The sequence below is a fragment of the Parus major genome, chromosome 2, assembly GCF_001522545.3.
Source record: "Parus major isolate Abel chromosome 2, Parus_major1.1, whole genome shotgun sequence".
Lineage (NCBI taxonomy): Eukaryota > Metazoa > Chordata > Aves > Passeriformes > Paridae > Parus > Parus major.
The window spans coordinates 21,992,758-22,016,109 of NC_031769.1; the positions used below are offsets into that span (position 1 = coordinate 21,992,758).

General features: G+C 35.1%; 1 protein-coding gene across 2 annotated transcripts in view; it reads left to right on the plus strand.

The window, feature by feature from the left end:
- The first annotated feature begins 106 nt into the window (after window positions 1-106).
- Window positions 107-23,352, plus strand: part of LOC107200503 (GTP-binding protein 10-like) — a 54,542-nt gene continuing 31,296 nt past the window's right edge. For both annotated transcript variants that reach the window (XM_015619119.3, XM_033511838.1), the window contains exons 1-20: window positions 107-243; window positions 1,694-1,759; window positions 2,800-2,909; window positions 4,880-4,956; window positions 5,727-5,825; window positions 7,246-7,392; window positions 7,517-7,694; window positions 8,467-8,590; window positions 10,565-10,613; window positions 10,698-10,819; window positions 11,313-11,529; window positions 12,510-12,674; window positions 13,913-14,031; window positions 14,449-14,567; window positions 15,606-15,687; window positions 16,985-17,177; window positions 17,706-17,843; window positions 20,051-20,127; window positions 21,172-21,366; window positions 22,340-22,426. In XM_015619119.3, coding sequence (XP_015474605.2) covers window positions 112-243; window positions 1,694-1,759; window positions 2,800-2,909; window positions 4,880-4,956; window positions 5,727-5,825; window positions 7,246-7,392; window positions 7,517-7,694; window positions 8,467-8,590; window positions 10,565-10,613; window positions 10,698-10,819; window positions 11,313-11,529; window positions 12,510-12,674; window positions 13,913-14,031; window positions 14,449-14,567; window positions 15,606-15,687; window positions 16,985-17,177; window positions 17,706-17,843; window positions 20,051-20,127; window positions 21,172-21,366; window positions 22,340-22,426 — 2,496 coding nt within the window. In that variant the 5' untranslated portion in view covers window positions 107-111. The remainder of the gene's footprint in view (window positions 244-1,693; window positions 1,760-2,799; window positions 2,910-4,879; window positions 4,957-5,726; window positions 5,826-7,245; window positions 7,393-7,516; window positions 7,695-8,466; window positions 8,591-10,564; window positions 10,614-10,697; window positions 10,820-11,312; window positions 11,530-12,509; window positions 12,675-13,912; window positions 14,032-14,448; window positions 14,568-15,605; window positions 15,688-16,984; window positions 17,178-17,705; window positions 17,844-20,050; window positions 20,128-21,171; window positions 21,367-22,339; window positions 22,427-23,352) is intronic.

Here is a 23,352-nt window from a genome sequence, read left to right on the forward strand (position 1 = left end):
TGCCCTGCCCTGCCCTGCCCTGCCATCTTCCTCAGGCTGAAAAAAAACCCCAGTGTGTGCTTCACACATGGTCTGGTTTTACCCATCCCTGAGTAAATTCATGTTGGTTTAATGTGGCTATTTCACATTTTAAATACCTTAAAAGCAAAATTTAAAGGGTTAAAAGTGTTGCTTTTTCAGGACACACAGCTGAGATCAGAGGATTTGAATCACGTCATCACACTACTCAAAGGTTCGGGCTCAGTAAGTAACACTGTACCTCTCTATCTCAGTTACACAGGTACTAATGGGGTTTTGACAAATGATTCACACAGTTACTTTAGCACCCACTCTGAATAGGCTCAGGTGGTTTATTATATCATATATTTGTTACACATATATATATGTAATAATAAATTACATATATATATAATAAAAATTACATATATGTAATAAATTATATATATGTAATTCATATATCTATTACAGGTGTCTGGAACTGCAGAGAACAAAGATGAGTATTTCTTCTGGTATTTGAATGCTTCTAAAGGTTACCATTGTTGTGAAAAAAAGTTGTGTCAACTTTTGGGTTGGATTTATATTAAAAATATACATAGAGAGAGAAAAAGATCACACAGGAACTTAGAGACAAAATTATGAGCATTCAAAAACTAGATGTGCAGAATTTCTGGCATATTTGAGAATTTTATAGTACTGAAACCTACAGCTGGGGAATAGATATATACAACCTTACTGAAAGTATGTCATGAATTTTTGTAATTGCCCAAGTTAACTGCTACCAGTTCTCTGGAGACGTGATTTGAAATGAAGGAGAAATATAAAAAAGGTCAAGGTTGAAGAATAAACACAGTTAACCTACACACACAGGAGAAGCATCTTCTCATGGGCTTTCACAGATGATTTTTAGTTTCCACAAGATGATTTGGCAGATTAATTTCACTAAATCATTAAATAATTTTGATCCAAAATATGGATAATTTATACTCTTTAAAAAGGACCTGATTAAACCTCACACATTTTAAAATAATGGCCCACAGAGAAGTAGTATCTTCCCCTCTTCCCCTTTCTTAATGCAGAGCTGATAGAATAAACTTACTGACTGAAGAAAAAAGTGCCAGATGATATTATTTACTGCTTCTGTGGAGAGCATAAGATGCATGATAAAATGCCTATAGGATTCTGGGCTTCGAGACTCTTGAAACAACTTCCTGGCCTGCCTCAAGTTGCAGGTGCTCAGGAGAGCTGAAATGAGCACTGCACGCTGCTGGCACAGCCTGACATATCCTCACTTCAGTCGTTTTCAGCTTTGGATTTGAAGGCTGTTTCCTAATGCTGCAGAGCACTCTAAGGCACTTACATCTTCATGTTTACACATTTATGTTGTGTGTGACATAGATTTGGTTTTCTTAGTTGCTTTACAAACAATCACAAAGAATTTAAGAGAAGAGTCCACACGTTTCAACAGGAGTTTTTGAAAGCCTCTTCAGTTGCAAGAGAACAGGCTTCATACTTGGAAAGGAGGTTTCATCATGGAGTTAATCCTGCTTCAAAGCACTTTGAGAATTTCATTATGTCTTGTAAACTTTTAAATCTGGTTTCCACTTTCATTAAACTTAAAAGGAGATAAACATAATCATTTAAGGTTCTAGGGCAAACTGCAATTTAAAACCTGCTTTTCATTCTTTTACTTAAGAAAGATTTGGAAAAAGAGCAGCTGAAAACTCTCAAGAAGGTAGTCAAGAATTTTGAAAATGGACTTGTATCCTTTTTTGCCACTCTAGAATTCTGAAGTCATGGTGTTTTATGTATGGTAATAGTCTGACTTTTCAGCAGAGTATTTGATGCTGTATGGTGCTTCCACATGGAGAACAGGAATGGTCATACAAATTCTCATCACTGGCCTCCTTGTGTGCACACAGCCAAGGTTGGTAGGTTGGCAAGATTCTTGGATATTAGATTCATTTGTCCCAAAATTCTATACAGGTTTCTCACCCTGTACAGTGGCTGAAAGCATCCAAAATGTATCTGGTGTACTTTAAAGTCAGAATAGAAAAGCATAATAGTTGCCACTGCTTAAGAAACAGCAGATAAAATAGCAAGATAAAATGAATTTCAGTAAGGTAAGAAGACATTTTAAAGAAAAATGAAGTCAGACTAATTTATGTGAAACTTTTTTTCATATTTACAGTACAAAATGAAAGATTCCAATAATAAGTAGTACAAAGGAAGGCGTTGGCATGTGGAAAAATGTGATTAATTTCATACAGTTCAGATAATTGCACAGTGATTTAAGGCATCACATTATAACTGAGTTGTGTAATTAAAGGCAGTTTCTGTGAGTTAGTGGATTGGTAGTAACTTCTCAGTCTTAATTCTCTGTTCAGTTTTGATTTTGTGCCTCTACCCTAAATTAATCTCAAAACATATTTGGGTCCAGATTTTCGATTTTCAGTTAGTCTTGGGAAACAATTTAAGTATCACAAGGCTCTCTCAGAAATTAGAGAGGTAAATCTGACACTGTGATGTAAAAACTTTTCATCCTCCATTTTTAGAAATTTAGTGCTGAGCTTCCAGTGAGTTCAGCTGAGAAGACACCTAAATCAGGTTTGCAAAAGTTGTACTTATGTAAAGTAAGGCTGCTTCGAAAAGCCTAAGTATTGACTTGCATGCATCTTTTAAATACCTAACTTAGTAAACATTGGTCTTATTTTTTTCTTGCTTGTTTCTTTGAAGTGTGATGAGCACAGTTTTCAGCTCTGTTGATCTGATGATCTGATTTCCTTAATTTCACATTAAAAGCCCATTAAGAATGTAGCACAAATTACCGAAATTCTTAACCTGTGTGCAGAAAAAGTGAATGAACAAGAAGCTTTCATTGAGCCTTTATGTGAACTTATTAAATTGTTTGGGTAAGTACCTCGGCTCTTCTTTTAAATACTGCTTATAAACAAGTTTATAAATTTTCTAAGGCAACTGACAGATCCATACAGCATTTATCTACAAAGCACCTGTATCTGCAAGATATCCATTGTATCATCCTTCCTTCTCATCAACTGTCTTGTACTTGTGTCCAGTTTCTGGTGACATGAATGAGGATCCGATTTTACCAGTTCCATATTTGTCTATTTACATGTTACATAATTCAAAACCATGTTGTACTTGGCCCCAGCTTGCTTGGAAGCAAGGTTCCCCAAGGTCTCTTATTGCCTAAGCCAATCTGGGATTGCTGGCCTCAAAAGATTCAGCAGCTAAGTGGTACTGAGGTGTGTTTTGATGTTTCAGACAAGCTCTTTAGTGAGTTTAAAAACTTAGGGTGATACAAAGACACTCTAATACTTGAAGGTAGGCATTACATAATGATGAGCTCTATTACAGAAGAGAATGAACCTCAGCAGGATTTAGGTTTTATATTTACTTTTAAAATGTATTGCATGAACTTTTGGGCATCTTTGTTGTCATACTGCATTTTAAGTAATCTGTAGAATAGATTTAGGTGTTGTCCACACTTGTCAGTAGTTTTCTTCTCCTCAATAATTCAGTAAAGTTATTTATGGTATGCTTGTAGCTACAGTTACTCCTGTATTTAATTTCATTTGAGGAGAATATGGAAGAAAAAAAAAAAACAAAAAAAACCCCCACCAGATAGAAAACTAGTGGCATAGTAAAACAGATATTCAGATACATTTTTACATAGCTGTCTCTCTGCTGTTAGGTTTAATAAACACTGAACTTCTCAGCTGAATCTTTTATTTCCCTGAGCACCCTCAGTTGTACTGCTTTTCTTTGCTGCCACACAGTGGGGAATGAGGAGGTACATCATGGAGTTTAATTTTCTTTGGTATTTGCTAGAAGCATGACAAAACTGAAAATGAATGTATAAAGTCAATAAAATGTGGCTGTGCAACTTTTCCTCTTTTAGAGCAGTTCAGCACTAATTGTGGTTTCTGCAATGAATATATTTTGGAAAAATGCACCCTTGGGTTTTGCTTTAGTTTCTTTACTATGGAAATACCACCACAGTTCACTCGCTACTTCATATGACAGAGAAGCCTTTAACCAGAGGCAGGGGCTGTTTTCTTTAGAATTCAGTTTCAGATACATGAATTTCTCCAGTAAAATATTCCACTCTTTTGTAACTGCTTCTGTTTACCTGTCTTCTTCCCACTTTTTTTTTTTCAGTATGTTTTGTTTCTCCCACCCCTGCCTCCTGCAACATTTCTTCCATTGTTTGCTCTCTCCTTTATTTTTCTCTGGCAATGTTTACAGAGGTAAACATACCAGAAAGCTGCTTCTACAGTATGTACTGCAGACACCTTAGCATAATATTGTAATGTTTACTGTTAGACAGTTTTTAGCACTTACATGCTAAATGTATGTTTATGTCATATCTTGAGTATTTTGAATATGTTATTGAGTATTTATTAATATCCTGTACTTAAAAAATAAATTTATTGTACTATTTGGAGTCAGTTTATTTGGTTTACTTTTATCCATTTCAAGAGGTCTTGCCCACAGATATGATGCCTTTTTTCCACCTCTGCACATGTCTGTACGTAGCCTAGCTCTGTAATAGCCAGATAGTGTCTAGGTTGTTAGATTTAGTCTTACACATTTAAATTACATTTCTTTGTTCATCATGTCTAGTTGCATCATATTTGAATTATGAAAATATTATCTATGAACATTTATCACTAATTGCCAACATGTAATTGCAGATTGTGAAGCTCTCAATGTAGAATCAGCATTGCAAAGAATGCGTTCATCCAGGAAAAGGTGTCCTAATCTGAAAAAATTATCAAGGAAGAAGAGAAGAGCTACTGAAATTTCCTGGTGACTTGATTAAAACATAGTTGTAATATTTTTAAATTTCATTTTGTAGGTTGCCATTTCAAAAAAGGAAATCGTCTGATGAAGTAAATTATTCCGCTGAAGTTGCACAATCCATTGCACAACTGGGTGAGTGTAATCTGATAAGCCACAATAAAATTATTATTATGCCACAATAAAATCAACTGTATTATTAGCATGATTTTAATTTATTGTTATTCCTTAGTACACGTAGGTAATTTCTTTAAATTATTCATTCAATCCTCTGTGGTTTTTAGTATTAAAAATAATTTTTACTTTGCTCTGCAGCTAACCTGCAGATTAGCTAGCAGAATTACCTATTTGCAAATGTCAAAAGCTACATGAGAAAACATTATCAGTACAGAGTAAGAAGTAAATGTGTATATAGCCTGTTTCATTTAATTTTGATATGAGAAATGGAGGTATCACTGTAAACACTGAATGCTGGGATGCAAGGAACACGTATATTTCCTGCTTCTATGCTCCCTTTATTTCATATCATATCTGCTTAGAAGAAGAGTTTCTAATGACATGATAGTGATGACAACAGCTTAGTGTAGTAGCTTAGTAGCTTTCCTCAGAACTCCACAACTTCAGGAGTAACATCGTAACATTATAACATAGCAGTGTCTTATAAGTGTCTGTAGCCATAAAGCAGAGAAGGTAACTTTTTGATTAAAGTTATGCCACTCCTCTATTGTCCTCTCCAGTATGGGAGTCTGTCTCTTGAATATTTTATAATGAAACTGCATAAAATGACAGATTTGTAGGGGATATGACCGAAGGTACTGCTAAGTGCTGCAAAAAGAAGAATAATGTGTTAAGAATACTTTCTAAAAAAATATCATCTGTTAATTACATTTATTTTTTTCTGACAGGTTACTTGATGAGAGTGCCAAGCTCTCAAGTTAAAATACAAATCTGTAAGAGTATTGTTAACTTTTATGATACAGAGCTACCAGGAAAACTACTTCCAGGTAAAGCACCGTATTTTTTTTATTTTTTTGTGATCCCAGCTACTTTGAAATGCCTCTTTTAATGAGCTATTGATTAATTTTTCTTTATAACTATGGTTAGTGTATCTCATACATTAAATATATAACATTGACAAATGTGCAATTAACATGTTTTTATAGAGGTGCATATTCTAAATCTGAAATAAGTTCATCAGTGTACAAGGAATTATTTATTACACTTAAGGAATTAGCATTAAATAGTATCCAGAAAATGTTAAGTGATACAAGATCTCTCAAATGTGGGTAATGGAGGGGGAAAAAAAGCAGTTAGGATGAGAATTATAAGAAGGGAAATGTAGTTTTTATATGTAGCTTTTTATATGAAGTCTGGAGAGATCAGCTCTGGTTTCACTTGTGTTGTGAGGGATAGATCTGCACCCATCTAAATTTGATTGAAGTCATATTACACACATTTCAGTGTAGGTTTGAATAAATCGTATGACTTGTGTCTGCAGAACAAGGCTATGCACAAACTCAGGCATGATCAGAATCCACTATTATATAATTCCTTTGACTCCTGTGATGGTGGCAGAGATTGTTGTTAGGTGAAGTCAGTCATGGATCCCCTCCTAGAGGGGCACAGCATCATGTGCTCTGAGACAGCACTGGATTTATAGGCAGCCAGCCTCAAGTGAATATTGCCACAGTGTGGCTCATGAGTGCAGGTGAAAGAGCATGCTTGATGACAGTGTGCTCCTCTGCTGTGTTCCTTCAGTGTGGCACTAGTCCTGTTCCCTTTTACAAGTTTTCATTTATTTTAGGAGGCCTAAGGAAGCTTCTGCTACTACAGCCCTTTCAAAATTCTAGAAATATGAAAGCATCCAAATCTGTTTTTACCTTATGAACAAGACTCAAATCCTGCAATTAGCTTTATGTGCATTTCGTTCTGTATCTGTAAATAATTCCATCAGGATAAGTGAATGTTATTGAGCAATTCTGTTCTTCTTCTTCCAATTTAGAAAACAAGATATGTTATCTTGAAATGAAGAATGTGTTTCAGTCTGATTTTTTTTAAGTCAAATACTTCATCTCTAAGCATATATGTAAAACAAATGCAGGCTGTGCACTAGCAACTTACTGATGACTGAAGAAAGTTTTTCACTTCTATAGCCCTGCTTTTGCTTTCATTGTCTAAATTCTAAGAAGCAATTAATTTGTTTCTATAGCATTGGAATATGCCAGAGAGTGAGTCTGTTGGGTATATTTTAGGCACTATTCAGGTATAAGAAAAGCAGCTCTTGTGTATTGGATTGCTTTGCTTAACTGCTTGAAATATGATACTTGATTTTTCAATCCTTTATTGAGAAAGGATGAACATTTTATGAAGTAATCAGAATTCTGAGTATTTACTGCATTATAACTAAAGCTACTGTATGTGCAGGTCATCAGCCAACAAATGCAAACTATAAAATCCAGATGGCTGAAGGAGGATTAGTAGAAGCTCTTGTTTTGTCACTACCATTAGTTGAAAATCAACTTACTGAGAAGTTGTGGGTACTTAAAGCTCTCCAGCATCTTTCCACCTCTGGTTAGTACAAACTGTTCTTTCAATAATCTTATTACCACTGATCTCAGATCATTTGTTCTGTGAACATGCCTGAAACAATTATTGACCTATAGAGAACTAATTACTCTGATTTGCATAATTTCAGGAGTAAATTGTGAACAAATGGTGAAGACCCAAGCAGCCAGCAGGCTTTGTTTGTATCTAAATGGTGCTGATCCCTCAGGACAGCTAGTGTTCCGTTCCTCAGATATCCTATGGAACCTGCTAGAAAGCACCTCAAAAGAAGAAGTTACTAATCAGCTCAGGAGCTTGGAATGTGCGCAGTAAGTACAAGGAGCGTTTTATGAATTAATTTTGTAATTTTGGAGACATCTAAAGTATTCTATTGTGTAGCATTTTGCTGGAAATTAACTGAGAGAAATGCAAATGGGTCTCTGATTACATCCTCATTAAGTTTTCAGTATTAACACAGTTGTTGCTGTTACAGGGCAAGAACAAGGCGCTTCCTGCACAGTGCAGGAGGAATAGCTCTACCAATTGCTTTGTACTGTAAAAGAGTTAATTGCAGAATTTTCAAGCTCCATTAGGCTCAACAGGCCAGTATTCCCTCACTGTTGAAGTGCTGATGTTCTAAAATTACAAGGAATTTCTACACCATGATATACAAGGTTTATTTCTAGATTCTCTGCTGGAGTAAATAACAGGTTCTTCCTTAGACTGTTTTACCTATTTAAGATTAGACTATTTCTTCTCAGTAATCATTTAGCAACATCCAGTTCCACATTTGAGAAAATCCAGTGTCTTTGTATTAATTAATTAATTATAACTAATAATTATAATTAATGTAATTAATTAATTATAACACAAACAGTGGAAGATGCAATTTTTAATACATGCATCTTGCATCTATGAATACATTGGATATCTAGTGATACCCAAAAGAAATCACTTCATAATAAAATTTTAAGTATGTTACTTGCAGTTAAACCCTAAGGCTTTGAAAAGTATGATGCTGAATGAGGATTCATATACATAGAGCTGTCCAGCATTAAAATACCAAAGGAAAAGGTAAAACACATTTCATTTTTCTTTAAGTGCTTTGAAAGAAGTATTTGCAGCCCTCCTCACGCGTGGCTTCCGGCACTGTGATTATCAGCTACGGAATGACCTCTTGGTGATTGCCACATTACTAGCTAAAAACCCTGCAGTACATATGATTGTAAGTATTTAGAGTTGTATTCCAGAGACTGATAACTTCTCCTTAGCTTTTATAGGCTTGGTATTCTTCCCCATTACAGTTCTAGGGTTTTTTTCTACTGTGTCTCCAGTGCTTTTTTCTTTCTTGGATTTGCTGAGCAAGAAAGCATTTTTTCTTTCTGCAACTGTCTTTACTTCAAAAAGACTTAAAATCTTTAGGTCATTAGCCCAGAATACTAGAATCAACCTTACTTAATACTTAGAAAATCACATTAACATTATTTATGTGCAAAATTTAACATTAATTCTTGTATTCTTGTATGAACTCTTGAATGTGCCACTCTCCTATAATGAGTTTTGCACTAAATCTCATTTGTTGTTTCAAGATGTAGGCTATATTCAGATGACCCAAATTCAATGTGTGCCTCATAACTTGGAACAAGAAGGGTGTCCAAAAATCAGCTCAGGAGCTTGAAGTAAGATTCTGAGAAAATAATTACTTAGATCCAGTTAATAAGAGGCACATAAATTCTTCTAAAGACAAGTCACATAATGCAGTACCATGACTTGCCTGAAATGTAGATGACTCATTCTTTTGTAATATTCCAGAATTTTAATGAGGAACCTGCAGAGAAATTAACTTTTTATAGACATTTATATTGCTTTAGTCTCTTGTTTTACACTTGAGATTTACAAATTCAAATGAAGTTATGACATACATACTGAATAATTAAGAAATCAGATCCCTGTAGATCTATTGTCTGTTCAGGAATATGTTATTTTCGTCTTCAGAAGAAGTTTTCCAATTGGCTGTATTACTAAATGAAGATTACAGACTTTTCATTCAAGCTTTTCATTTAACACCAACTAGCATGAAATGTCTGTTATACTATTGCAGGAACATATTGGATATCTAAAACATTCAAATTGTTTATATGGCTGTAGAAACAGGACATTTTATTCCTACAAGATAAGCAAACTAGATATGTATTTTTAATTCCTTATACTAAAAGGAGGAATAATTGTTTCTACACAAAGAAAATATTAAAATTCTTGAATTTAGGTTCTTTACCCTCAGCCTGCCTAGAGATTTTACAAGGTATAAATATCAGGTAGAAAAAACATTAGCATTCAATCCTGCCTTTTTTCCGTAATTTGCTTCAGAATATTCCCTTCTTAATATACTATCCAAGCAACTTCAGAAAAGTCTGTCTTGTATTTTACATAGTTCACAAATCAGCACAAGAATCTGAGCCTTCAAAAAGGAAAAGTTTTCTCATCACAAGCAAACCGTAAAATATACTTAAACTTCATAATTATATTAATTATTATCTCTGTGTTAGAACAAAATGGTTTGCTAATTGCTTACCTCAGAAACAAAACTCTTTTGCCTCTAATGTGCTCCATAGACACCTCCTTGCTTTGGTCCTATCCCTAGTTATATTAGACATTTTTTTCCTTCTGTTAGCTCTCTAGGAGCTGTGATTTACAAGATTTTATTTTCTGAGCTTTTCATATGTGATACCGGTAAATTTTTGCCCATACATGCAGTTTTCATATGTTACTTGTAAATGCAATGAACTCAAAGTGCACTGGTATGCACAACTGATGCCACAAAATTATATGTACTGATGACCCTGATGGAGAATGTGACCAAATGCATTTTAAAAAACACTGCTCTAGGAGCACTGAGAATATGGTTTCATTGTGTTAGATTATAGTAGTGAATACATGTGTTTGGGACTTCCCCACAGAAGTTCAGACTTGTACTGAATGAAACAGGCGTTTAACTAATTGTACCCTTAGGACTGCAGTTAGTTATTGTTGTATAATGTCCAAATGGTTGTTCTCTTCTTTGATAAAATTCTGTTTATTCTGCCATAGGATACATTAAATTCTGTGTTCTGAAGAAAAACGTCAAACCAATATTAAATCATAAGTGTTAACTTCACTCCAATTTAATTTAATTAATGTATGTTTTTTGAATGCCTATTAGGAAAGTGGATTTGCAAAGCTCTTAATAGTACTTGCAACATTTACTGAAGGTAAGATACTCCATACTGCATAATTACATAATTTTTGCTTTTAATTATGATTTTTTTGTAATTTATCTACCATTTCCTTCATAGTTAAACTTCCCAATCCCTTCGTAAAAGGTTTTAAACTTACTTACTCGTATGAGGATTTTGAGATGAAGAAGTTACTATTTAATATAATAGGAATTTTATCTAAAGATCTATCTGCTGCACAGGTAAGTTGTAACAGAACAGAAATAATAATAATAACAATAATAATAATAATAATGATAAAAAATAAGACAAAATTCACAAGAATATTACTTATCTGTCCATCTGTACATAGTCCAGTACACTGAAATTATCTGTTCTCCAAATCAAGAATTCATACATAACTGCAGACCAAGTCCTGCTGCTGGAGAACAGCATACAATTTCTATTTCAGAAAGTTGCAAACTTAAACCATGCTAGGAAAATTGCTGACAACTGACTGCAGAGCATTATTGAAATACACCCAAAGAACATAATAAAATTTAGCAAACCACAATCTGTGGGAAAGCTACAGAATATAAAAAGAGTTTGCCTGTACTTGTAGTGTTTATGACATAGTTTCTCAAAAAATAATTTTGTTAGTGTAGGACAGATAAAGTTGAATCATCCTCTAGATTTTTCTTATTTGCATGTGAAACCTGTAAACTGTCTCTCTTTTTCTTTGTCTGGACTCTGCAGCTCCTCAGTGAAAATCATGTGATGCCAGCTTTGCTTTATTATGTAAAAAAAAATGAAAAGCCTGGATTTCAGGACTGGTCTGCTTCCCAATATGAAGAATTACAGCTTCATGCAATTGCTGTTTTAGCTTCAGTGGCTCCTGTGTTAGTAGATAAATATTTGTCCTGCCGAGCGAATACTCTTCTCCTTGTGTTTCTAGAATGGTGTCTAGGCCAAGGTCAGTGGGTACTCATGGCTTTCACACACAGGTAACCTCAAAACAACTTCAAAGTTCAACTGAACCTACTTTCTTTGACAGGAAAGGAAAATGTAAAACTCCTGATGTCAGAATAATTCTTTTTCATAGGCCACCTGGGAAACAAGTATTTCCAAGAAACAACTAACAATCCTTTTTTTTTTCCCTACTGAATTATAAGCTGGTGCTCCTTTCCCTGTGTTCCACTATATTGATATTCCTTCAGACAAACACATCTATTGTCTGTTTTTTAAGTGAGCCAGGCCCTTCCCTTGTGGCAAGAAGACCAAGCAGTAATTCCTGCCAATAGAGAGTTCACATTAACTCAGAGTTGTACATAATGAGACAGGTTCCAGACTAAAGCTGGCTTCTGGGCAGCAGATAAGAGTGTGGGCTAAGCAGAAAGATAACTAAGCACACTCAGTTTTGTTGACCAGATTTCTAAGGATATAAATTTTTGTCATAAAATTTTTCATCATAAAAGTGGTATGTCTTCCTAGGAAGAAATTTTAATTTAGGTTGAACTGAGATCAAAAGGTTGATATTAAATGTCATGCTAAACATAATAAGTTTCGAGTTTGTAAAACTGCTCATGAACCTAGTAAGGTTAAAAAATGTATAATAATTTAAATGTTCACTAAAATATTACCTTTCTTATGCATCTAAACAGTATAGTCCTCCACAGAAAGGCTTATTACTGGATGGTTTTAAACAGAGTAATTTATAACTTCAACAGAGTTTGGGGGTTTTTGTTGTGTTTTGAGGGTTTGTGGGGTTTTTTGTTTTTTTTTTTTTGGTTTGGGTTTTTGTGGTTGGGTGTTTTTGTGGTTTGGTTTGGGGGTTTTTTTTGTTCGTTTGGTTGGGCGTTTTGTTTTGTTTTGTTTTTGTCTTTATTTTTCCAGCACATTATTCTGGACATAGATTGTCTGCCAAAGCGAGTGTTCCCTGTGATTGCTCCACAGATCATTTCTATGGTCAAGGTAACAGTTTCCATGGAACAGATGGTCGTGGCAACAAACTTGCACAAATGCGCTACGGCATCCGAGTGCTGAGATCTGTTGTGGCCCTTTATGATGATGCTGTGAGCACTGATTTGTATGACCAGGGAGCAATTAGCCAGCTACTGGGTAAAGCACAAGTTGTATCACTGTTCTTTAATTAGCACATTTTTGTTGACACTAAGAATGTTCATGTGTTTCTGTGTGCCGTGCTTTTGTTGTGTCATTCCTTTGACTGCTGAAAAACTAAAGAGAAATCTCTACCAATTAATCCAAGATGTAACTGATTCAATGTTAATTTTTTTTCCATTTCAATACACATTGAATGAGTTAAGCAAACCAGACAGTTTTAAAAGTCTAGATGTTTAATTTCAGAGTGAAAGCTGCCCCTTCTCGCTTTAGGTAGATCTTGTTTTCAATGTGGCAGTCCCCAGAAACTTCAGCCCATGAGTATTTTTCCATCTAGGTCTATCATGGTGTTGCTTTCCACAACTCCTCTTTAGTGCAGAATAAAGCTAATAACAAGGTACCTTTATGTGAACAATGTGAAGAAAAAAAGCAGAATAAAACTGCTTAATCACTGCTCCTTCAATTTTAGAGGATTTCTTGTTCAGCAACACATACCTACTATTAAATTTTGGCTTAAGTTACAAAACAAACTGGATTAAGTTTTTTCATTGCAATAACAGAAAGTTTTCAGTACTCTGAGGGAAACATAAGAGGAAAGATGCTTTGGAATTCAAAGAGTATGTTCTAATAAAAAGCCTGGAAATGAAGTATTTTATAGCCTCAGTTTAACTCCAGTGAAAACTCTGTGGAAACCTAAAGCTTTTAGTGAAATCAAAATTAATACTGTACCTTACATATCAGAATTAAGTAATTTTTCTTGCTCTGGGGGAGTTTTGTGTGTGAATGCTCTCTTGACATAGTGGTTCCAAGGCTGATTTTCTCAGCAATGGTGGGATTTCGTGTCTTTCCCACATTTCCACTGTCAGTTTAAACATTTGTGAAGCTGCAGAGTAGCATGAACCAGCCAGTTTGTTGTCTTTTTCTAAGAGTTCTTTAACTCATATCTGTTTCCTGAATTCCTTGCACTGGCACAATATAAGGGGCAGCACAGAGTCTGAACAAGGGAGAAGTCAGTGCAAGCTGCTGTCATTAACTCTGTCACCAAGAGTAAAGGCTGTGAAACTGCAGCATCAGAGTGCTGCACTTCTGGAAGCTATTATTAAAACACAGGAGATAAAACTGAGCTTATTTTAAAAATTCTTTCATGTAAATTTGAGTTTTTTAAAAAGCAGCAGCTGTAATAGAGTTTTGACTTGTGTATAGGGGCATTCTTATATATAAAATATATACATTTACAGACATCTTAAAGTATGCAGCAGACAAATCTAAAGAAAAAGAAGGTACCGTTCTACTGGAAATCCAAGCTGACATATTATTTATTTTGTCTGTTCTCTGTGAAAATGATGTCCACAGAAAGGTACGTATATTTCCATCTTCTACTGTGCAGAAAATGTCAAAACATACTATATTTTTTTTAAGGGACACTGCTTTTTTGTGTTTTAATTGAAAAGCAGGTGTCATTTGTAGCTCATTGTTAACAAGTCATGTTTCTTGACACAGCTAAAATACAAAAACACTCAGAAATCCACTAGCAAGTGTTGAACCTACTTGCTTAATTTACATTATTTTGGAATTGATATATGGAAGTATGTTAAGGAATGAATTAGCACTTTGGAAAAACTGAAAATCTTTTTTCCTATCTGTATATCCTGCTCTAACAAGTGGACCAAATTTATTACGATACAAACATTTACATTTCCCATTGTATTTTCTTACATGTTTAAATTTAGTAAATATTGATTAAGAAACATTGCTTTAATTAACATTTCAACAGGAACTCTTCAGCTGTGAAGGAATTGATAGACTTATCCCATTCTTTAAGATGGATCCAAGGAAGTTATGTATTGGATTAGGCTACAATTGTCTCCTCCTCAGTGCCCTCGACTGCTTGTGGTTAGTGAAATACTTTAGTAGCAGCAACTCGGAAAAATGTCAAGTCTTGTATTTGTTAGGTCTGCAATGCCATGACCTTTCTCTGCACACATAGGCCTTTCTTCTGTTTATAATGTAGAAAAATCTTCCATAAAGTTTGACTAATTAAAAACAATGCAAAATAAATGGAATATACTGCATGTAAGATTTTCTAAATATGGATTCAGTGTGACAACCTCTCTCCCCACACAAAGTGACCTTCTGACATGCAGAATTACTCAAGACTTTCTAAGAGAGGCATGTTGTTAGAGTGTGTAAATAACTTCAGAGAAGTAAACAGCAGGCAAGAATAGACCAATATTAGAAAAAAAAAAAAGTGTAAGCATAAGAATTATTTGTAAACTGGCTATATTGGGCTAGAAATATTTTAAGGATTGACAATACATAGGAGGAAAATAAAAATTTACTTTGTTTTAAGCCAGAGGTTGATAAATACATTAAAACTCAAATATGTTTGCTGGGAGAAATACCAATGCAGGAGATCTCTTTGGTTTCTCTGTTAATGACCATAGGAGAGGAAATAAAGAAGCAACAGCAACATGAATGCTGGCTTTATGATAATTTTAATCTGAGAAAAGCAAACTGTTGCCAAAAAATGTCTTGCTTGACTCACTCCTTTGATTTTGCTGGCAGAAATATCCACACAGCCCTACAATAAATCAGATTAGGGACATGACCTGGTTAAATTTTAAACATATTTACTGAGTTAGTTTCAGTTCAAATACATACTCCAATTCATTGAGAGCCTGCCAAATTTCTTAGGCTGCTTAAAGGATGGTATGCCACCTGCAGGAGAAGAAAGAGCAGTCTAGCAGGGTATATTTAGTTACAGGTGTAAATGAAAAGGCACGTGAAACATGATTTTTCTGCTCCCTGAAGGTATGAAACATTTATATTGCATACCAAATGGTATGCAATTCAGCAAGATAAATGAGATGATTGTAGAATGTTCAGAAGCATAAAAGTGTTTCTACATAAGTGAAATTATTTCTGTTTAAGGTCCTGTGTCATTGGATGTTCCGTTGCAGAGGACTGTTTTATTGAAAAACAAGGCATTTTCCTCCTTCTGGATTTGTTGGCAGTAGGTATTTTTATTACTGGTTTTGTAGAATGAAAGAGTAGGAAAACAACATGGGAAGTTGCATAATTTTTGTTGCAGTTTCTCCTAAGACTGGCGTAATACTAAAAGAAAAAATCCAAACAAACAAAAAATCCCACCAAAACCAACAAAAAAAAAAACCAAACCACAAACAAACAAAAAAACCCCAGTACATTTAATTCCCCGAGACAGACCCAGATATCTGCTCAGAAATTATCAGATAGATTTTCCCTGTATCTTTTTTCTTTTTTTTTTTTGAATACGTATTTGACAGAGGGAGTTTTTAATTTAACAAAACTATACTATTTTAGCAAGGAAAACCCAAACTATGCTCTTAGTTTGGATGACATCTCTCTTTAGAAAAGCACTTCAGTTCTTCATATTTAAGTTAGTAAGAGCACTTGATGGTTTGAACATTTTTTATGTTTGAAGTTACTTTGTACATGTATCTTGTGTGTAGAGCTGCTTCTGTGGATCTTGGACCTAGAGCTGGCACAGACATTTCACTTCTTTTGAAGTAAAAACATCTTCCTTGGTTCATTCACTCCTTATTCACACTGGTTGTTCCGTCAGCCCCGATGTTCTTGCAGTGCAAGGCTGCAGACCCTCAGAATAACAGAATCATGGAATGGCCTGGGTTGGAATAGGGCCTTAAACATCATCCAGTTCCAGCTCCCCTGGCCATGGGCAGGGCCACCTTCCACTAGATCATGTTGCCCAAAGCCACAGCCTGTCCTGTCCAGCCTTCAGGCTTGGGACATCCACAGCTTCTCTGAGCAAGCTGTTCCAGTCCCTCATCAGCCTCAAAATAAGGAATTTTTTCCCAATATTTAATCTAAACTGACCCTCTTTCACTTGGAAGCCCTTGCCTCCTCTCGGCTGCTGCCAAAAGATCTGGCCACAAAACAGAAGATGTGCTGTGTGGTACTGCTCAGCCTCTGCCTTCAGAGTCTGTTTCTTACAACAATAAACCTTGGTTGCAGTGTATTCTCCAGCATATGATCCTGGAGCCATGTACTGTGTAATTCTACACACAGGAATGCCCCTTAAATGATCCTGCACTCATGTCCCTCATGTTCCAGGATTTATGGATCTTTGCATAGCAGGATTCCAGAAACTTTAAAGACTTGCAAGTTTATACAAGGATTTTGTGCAAGTACTAGTGATGGAAAGCTTGCAGTTACCTGCAATACACATACATAATACACAATTTATCAGAAAGTAGACATCGCTGTGTTTTGAACAGTTTACAACTTTCTTTACTTTTTCCTTGACCAAGTCAAAGGAACAGAACCTGTGCAATATAATCCTTGGAATCTTGGTTGAATTTTCTGACAACCCTAAAACCACTTTGCACATGCGTGTCTGGCGAGGGAAGAGAGATCAAACAGCAGCTAACCTTCTAATACAGTTATGGAGACAGGAGGAGTTGGATTTGGGAGTCAAACGTGATCAGTATGGAAAGATTATTGGTGAGTTTTATGATGCATGTGGAACTGTGAGAAATCCAGTAAAATAATGACATTATTTGCTTTTTTAGTCTCAATTCTGATGACAGTAAATAACAGCATTTATGGCTTTATACTATAATTCTTGCCAAACCTAAAATATCTTCCATTTGATTTATTTTTATTTCATTTTATTTATTCAATAATTTTCATTGCATTTTGGCCACTATATGGCATTTTCTACCTCAGCTGGGAAGGAACCAAGTATTGAACAGAACCATGACCAGCTTTTCTAATGCTGGGCAGTTGAACTGTTTAATTTCTTCTACAAAAGGCAATGTGTTTTGTCATATGTTGTAAATAGAACTGAGTGCTGTTCTCACAAATTTTTAGTCATGCTAATTAAAATTTCCCGACCCAAATTATGTTCAAACTCTTGGCTAAACAATAAAAATTTTGGTGTCCACAAAGTAAGGTGGATTTCCTCTCCAAGTTTGGTAACATACTACCTCTTCATTCTTCTACTCTGGTTTTGTGCTTTTATATTATTAGACACTAAGAGACCTCTTGCTACCAGCTTCCAGAAACAGCAAAAGGTCATACCAGTGCCTGCCAGCTGTCCCAGTTTTGCCATCATGGAAATTTCAGAGAACATACGGGCAAAGATTTATTCATTATTTTGCAAGCTAGGTAAGACAAATGAATTGCCTTGTTGGTGTCATATTTGTCATTAAACTGAACTTGTTCACTGGTGATCAGTAAAGTGGCTATAAAAAAAAAAACAAGGTCTAAGGAAACGTTGTGATTCAGTATCAGTACTCTCTCATTAATAGATGTTTGGTTGTTATGTTTTTTTAAAAAGTCCCTCTTTATTGGGATTTCAAGGTTTCCCTACTACTTTGCTGCTCCAGCCACCAGGAAGAATTTTCTTGGGACTATACCTAAAATTCTCTTGAAATTCTCTGCAATTTATTCTCCCACACACAATATCTCTTTCACAAATTTTAGCTCTTCTACATTTATTTCTATAGATTGAGAAAGTTACTTACTCATTGATTGCATTTTCTAACATCTCTAATTATTCTTTTTTTTTCTGGAGTCTTTCCAATTGGTTCAAATTCTTCTTGGTCTGTAAGTGTCCCAAAGCTGACCACAGTAGTCCAGTACTCACTGCCAGATAGAGTTATGATGCTCTACACATCTTGTAAATAAACATTCAGACATAAGTGTAACAATAGCTGCATTCCTAGTGGCATGATGTTGTTTGCTCATTCAACTTAGAATGTTGTACAGTCATCTGGCATCCTGGATTTGTACAGGTGGCCATTCCTACAGTTAGAATTTTCTATTTGTCCTTACTGAATTAAATTCTGTGTTTTTAGATAATTTTTCAGAGTGGCAAGATTAATTTGCACTTAAAATTAATTTGCACTTAAATTAATATTTTCATTCAAAGTATGGCAGTCCCTCTTAATTTTTCATTGTTTGCACACTGAACATGAACACTTGTTACACCCATGTGTTAAAATCTAGACTGAAGTCAAGATAACTGATAAATTCTTCCACATCCATGAGATTTTTTTCTATCTGTAGACAAAAGTTGGGTCTTAGTTTTCTGTAATTCATGTTGGATATTAATTTTAGTTACTGTTAACATTTAGCTGCATAAACATTATTTGTCTAATTATTTTTGGGGTGGGGAGTTTTAGGCTTATTTTTGTTTTTATGTCTATCCTCTGCAGGTTCAAAGATGATCAATAATTGCTCTGAAATTGTTTATCTTCTAGGTAAAACCAGTTCTCTGCTTTACCTAGAGAATGAACTGGTTTGAAAACATCCTTAGTTTCTCTAACAACCTATAGCAACTTGCTCCTCTGTAACCCAGGTTCATACTAATTTTAGTAGTGTTAATTATGTTAAATGTCAGATTACAGCTGGATTCTTTACTAAAATAAAAAGGCATAAGATTTTCTTCCAGCTTTTTCCTATATTCACAGATACCTTCCATGTTAGTTATATACATTGTACTATCTCCTGTGAAGTACTGAAATTATATGAAAGTAGATTTGGAAATATTCTATAGTCTTTTCCCAGCAACTTCCTCTTACTATTAAGCTCCATAATAGCCTGTAACATGATGATCCAGAAAAGCAGTGGTGGTAAATGGTCTTTATTTACAGTATTTCTTAGGTTCAAAACATGATGTAATTATACTCTACACTGATGCTACTTTCCCAGTTACCACACAGGTGACATGAAGTCTAGAAAGAGATTTGATAGACTATATTTAGATTTTTTTTAATTAAGTGCCATTATCCTTCAGTGTGCAAATATATATATATATATATATATATATAGTCTCAGCAACCATACTTTCCTACCTTATTGTTCTACACATATTGGGAATGTTTTTTAAAGATGGAGTCACGATGCTCAAGGCATTATTGTTGAAGACAAAAATCTACAAGATGGAGGGACACCCTCATTAGACAGCTTTGGAGCAAAGCACTGGTATAATTTTCCTGTTGGCAACTGCACAGTTAAATCAAACAGTTTATGTGCTGAACTGCTGCTCTAGAACCTGTGATCTGTAGACTCAACTGTCTGCCTTAACAAAACTCAAACCCTTACCACAAAAGTGTAGCACCCTGGCCTGCCAAGTGATTGGAAGGCTGACAGAGCCATTCATAAGTAAGGATTTTAGTACAGTGAGAATGTATTGTGGAGAAACAGGGGGTTTTTATCAGCAAAAGCCTGCTCAGGATCAAGAGTGAGTGACTTGTGTATGTGTGATAAAGATTTTGCACGTGTTTATATGACAGATTAAGATGATTTTTTTTTAGAATATTATATTTTAAAAGAAATTCATCATACTGATGTGATTAATATTCTTCTAGGTTTTGAAAATTTACCTGGCTTATCTACTAAGGATTTTGTTACACTTGCTATTATACAACATTATCTTGACTTTAAAGTGAGTATAGTTCAAGCAAATATACTATTGTACCTGCATTCCCAAAACCAGCAAGTATATCTCAGGACACAACAAACAAATAACCCTTCAAAAGCTGTCCCCTATGTCACAAATCACCTATAATTTCACATAGTGAAAGCCAGTATTCACCAGCAAAAGAAACAATGCCACTTCCAACACTGCTTCAATCCCCATGTTCTTGCTTCATACTGCTACAAATGTTTGTGACCAAATAAAACTAGAAACTAATGCTAGTTAAAAATAACTCAAAAAAAAATGGTTTTAACTGTTTGCCAGATCAAGACAGGAATGTGCCAGGAGTAAGAAATTGGGAAAGGACTGCAGAGTAGGACTCTGTCCCTGTGCAGTAAGGTCAGTTTAAGGGGACACTATTAAAAATGACATTAAAAACACATTCTTATAAAGATTCTTCTGTGATTTCTGATCTTTGTCCCCACATGCAGTATCCATCCATCCATCCATCCATCCATCCATCCATCCATCCTGTGTAAAGTTAAGAATGCTGTGCCTATAGGAAACTACAGCAGGGTAACAAGCTTTGTGAGAGCCATCTTGCTCAAAAGACACTTTAGTTTATGATAAATTTATATTTAGGAATGAAGTCTGTGAGAGCTTGCAGTGTTCAGGAATTAGCAAGACTCAGTCTTTGGTCGATAATTCCAGTTTCCATTGATGGCTCGTGTTACAGTTTAATAATGTCTGCAATTTGAGATTTTAAGAAGTAGGCAGTAGAACTTAACACTTCACTATTGTAATTTGGTGTCTTGAAGGTATTTCTTCTAAATTTCTGTAGTGGTCAGCATTCTTATTACTCCTCTTTGAATCTAGTTTGGACACGGGAAGGCTTAGGGAGGCTTATCATGAATGAATCTGGCATGGTATTAGTGCAGTCTAACCTTGCATAAAATTCTGAGAAGTCAAACAACAATAAGGAGAGATTATTGTTGCTTTATTTTATTTTGAATAATTGGATCTGAAGAATGAGACAAATACTGAATCATATGGTGCACGTTTCACACACAGATTGGAGAGGTTTGGAGTGAAATACGTAAAGAACTAAAAGAAGAATTCAGGCCTGTTACACCTGACATGACAATCTTGAAATTCACTTCAGAGGCGTCAGAAACTACTGGGGAAAAGGTTGCTGTTCTGCAGAATGAAATACTTGAAAGACAACACCATGATGAAATACAGGAAGAGAAAAAAATTTACAAAGAAGTAAGACAAAGGAGTATTTAAATAAAGAAAGCTCACCTAAGCTTTTTTGTCCATTTATGTGCAGATTTTCTTACTGTATATGATGTTGAGAATCCTGTACGTGTACACTGCTTGAAAAGTTTTAATGTGTTTCAGCAGCAAAATTTTAAATTAAACTAGGTTAACCTCAGTCTTCCAGCTTGTGTAATTTCCATAGTATTTAGAGACCAACATGAAAAAAATTAAGCAATATCATCAGTGATGCATCAGCAATGGGGTAATGAGAAATGATCATTATTTTACTCTAGAGTTGTGCCCATGTTCATCTGTAGCAGATAACAATACAAAGTACCTATTACACCTGCTTGTTAAGAGGAAGTAGAAGTCTCTATAATAAGCTTCCTTGCTGAATATTCACAGACCTTTATTACTTCAGAAAGTGGGGCTTTGTGCTTCCCAGCATGCTGAGAATGAGAAGGTATAGACATTTTCCAGCTTTGGTTATAAGGCAAATACTTTGTGTTTTTGCTCATCTATTGTCTCACCCTCTCCTGCTTTCTGAGAAGTAAGATCAGTTGGTCCAGTTGTCTGAAATCTCATGCTAGTGGTTTTGAGGGATTGTCCTGCATTATGATGACTGCAATTTTGTCACCTGAACTGATTCTATCTCTTTTATTTGGCATTTGAGGGTAAGAATATACAGAAAGTATTCCTGGATGAGCTGGGCTTCATCCAACATATGTGTTGGAAGAGAGGAAAATTAGTTTGCACAAAGTAAGCCTCTCTTTGTTTTAAAGGGAAGTGCATAAAGTTTTTAAAGGGCAGGTACTTTACTACAACTTTATCATCCAATCTCAGGTGAGAGGGATGAGCTAAGGTAGCCAAAGGGGCATAGGTGAACATTCTTTTCAAACAGCACAAGCTATGAAATCAGAAGAGATCTGATATGAGAATAGGATTGTGTTGCATGCTGAAAATCTCATTTCTATTACAGATCAAAGATGCCCATATACAGAGAGAAGTGATAAAGGAATCTTGGGAAAATTTCTTGACTCGGACATCAAACTACGAGGCATTGAAGGTAAGAAAACTGATGGAGCAAACTTTACAGTCATGGTGTACTTATAATAACTGTGAAGTTCCAAACACATTTTGTAATGAATTATAAGGATATTCAAGTAAAAGTGATAGAAAATGTCATATTCACACAGATATAGAAGAAGTAACCCTAAGATGTATTGGAAAAGTTTTACAGTTTTTGATTCTTCTGACTACAATCACAAATTGGGATGAACATTGTCACTTGCAGTTGAGGAGTGGGTGTATATACATGTATTTATTCTAAAAGCATTGAAACTACACTTCTGTTCATTCTTACTTTATTTTTTCTATTTCTTCATTCTCTTTTTTTAGTACAGCAAACATCTTTCAAGATGGGAAATATTTTATGATGAAAGGAGTTTCTTCTAGCAATATTTGCACTTTCCCAAAAGAACATAAAAATATTGGAGTCCTGGTTTGGCAACCAGACTAAGTTGGAAAATGAATGAAATCAGACTTAAAAGAAAAACTTTGGCAGCTAAATTTAATTTTTCTTCATTTCCCAAAGGACTTGCAAAGGAGAACAATTTTCTTTCTATACAAGTATCTCCCTGGCCTTTGGAAAGATGTATGCTAGAATTAGAAATGAAAAAGGGACAAAAAAGGAACCTGAAGAAATACAGACTCATTAGCTTTAACTGAGTTGCTGGGAAGCAGTTGAGGGGAAAGGAGATTGATATAGACTGTCATGAACTTACCAAGGACAAATCATGCCTTGCCAACATAGTTGCCTTCTGTGATAAAATTATTTGCTCTAGAAAAAGAGGAACGGGGATACCTATTCCCTTGGCTTTAACAAGGTTTTCAGAATGGTCCTGCATAGCATTCTTGTAGTCAAAATGGGGATATATGGACTAGATTACACTCAGGTTGACTACAAGCTTTGGGAAAAACTGGCTGGACTTA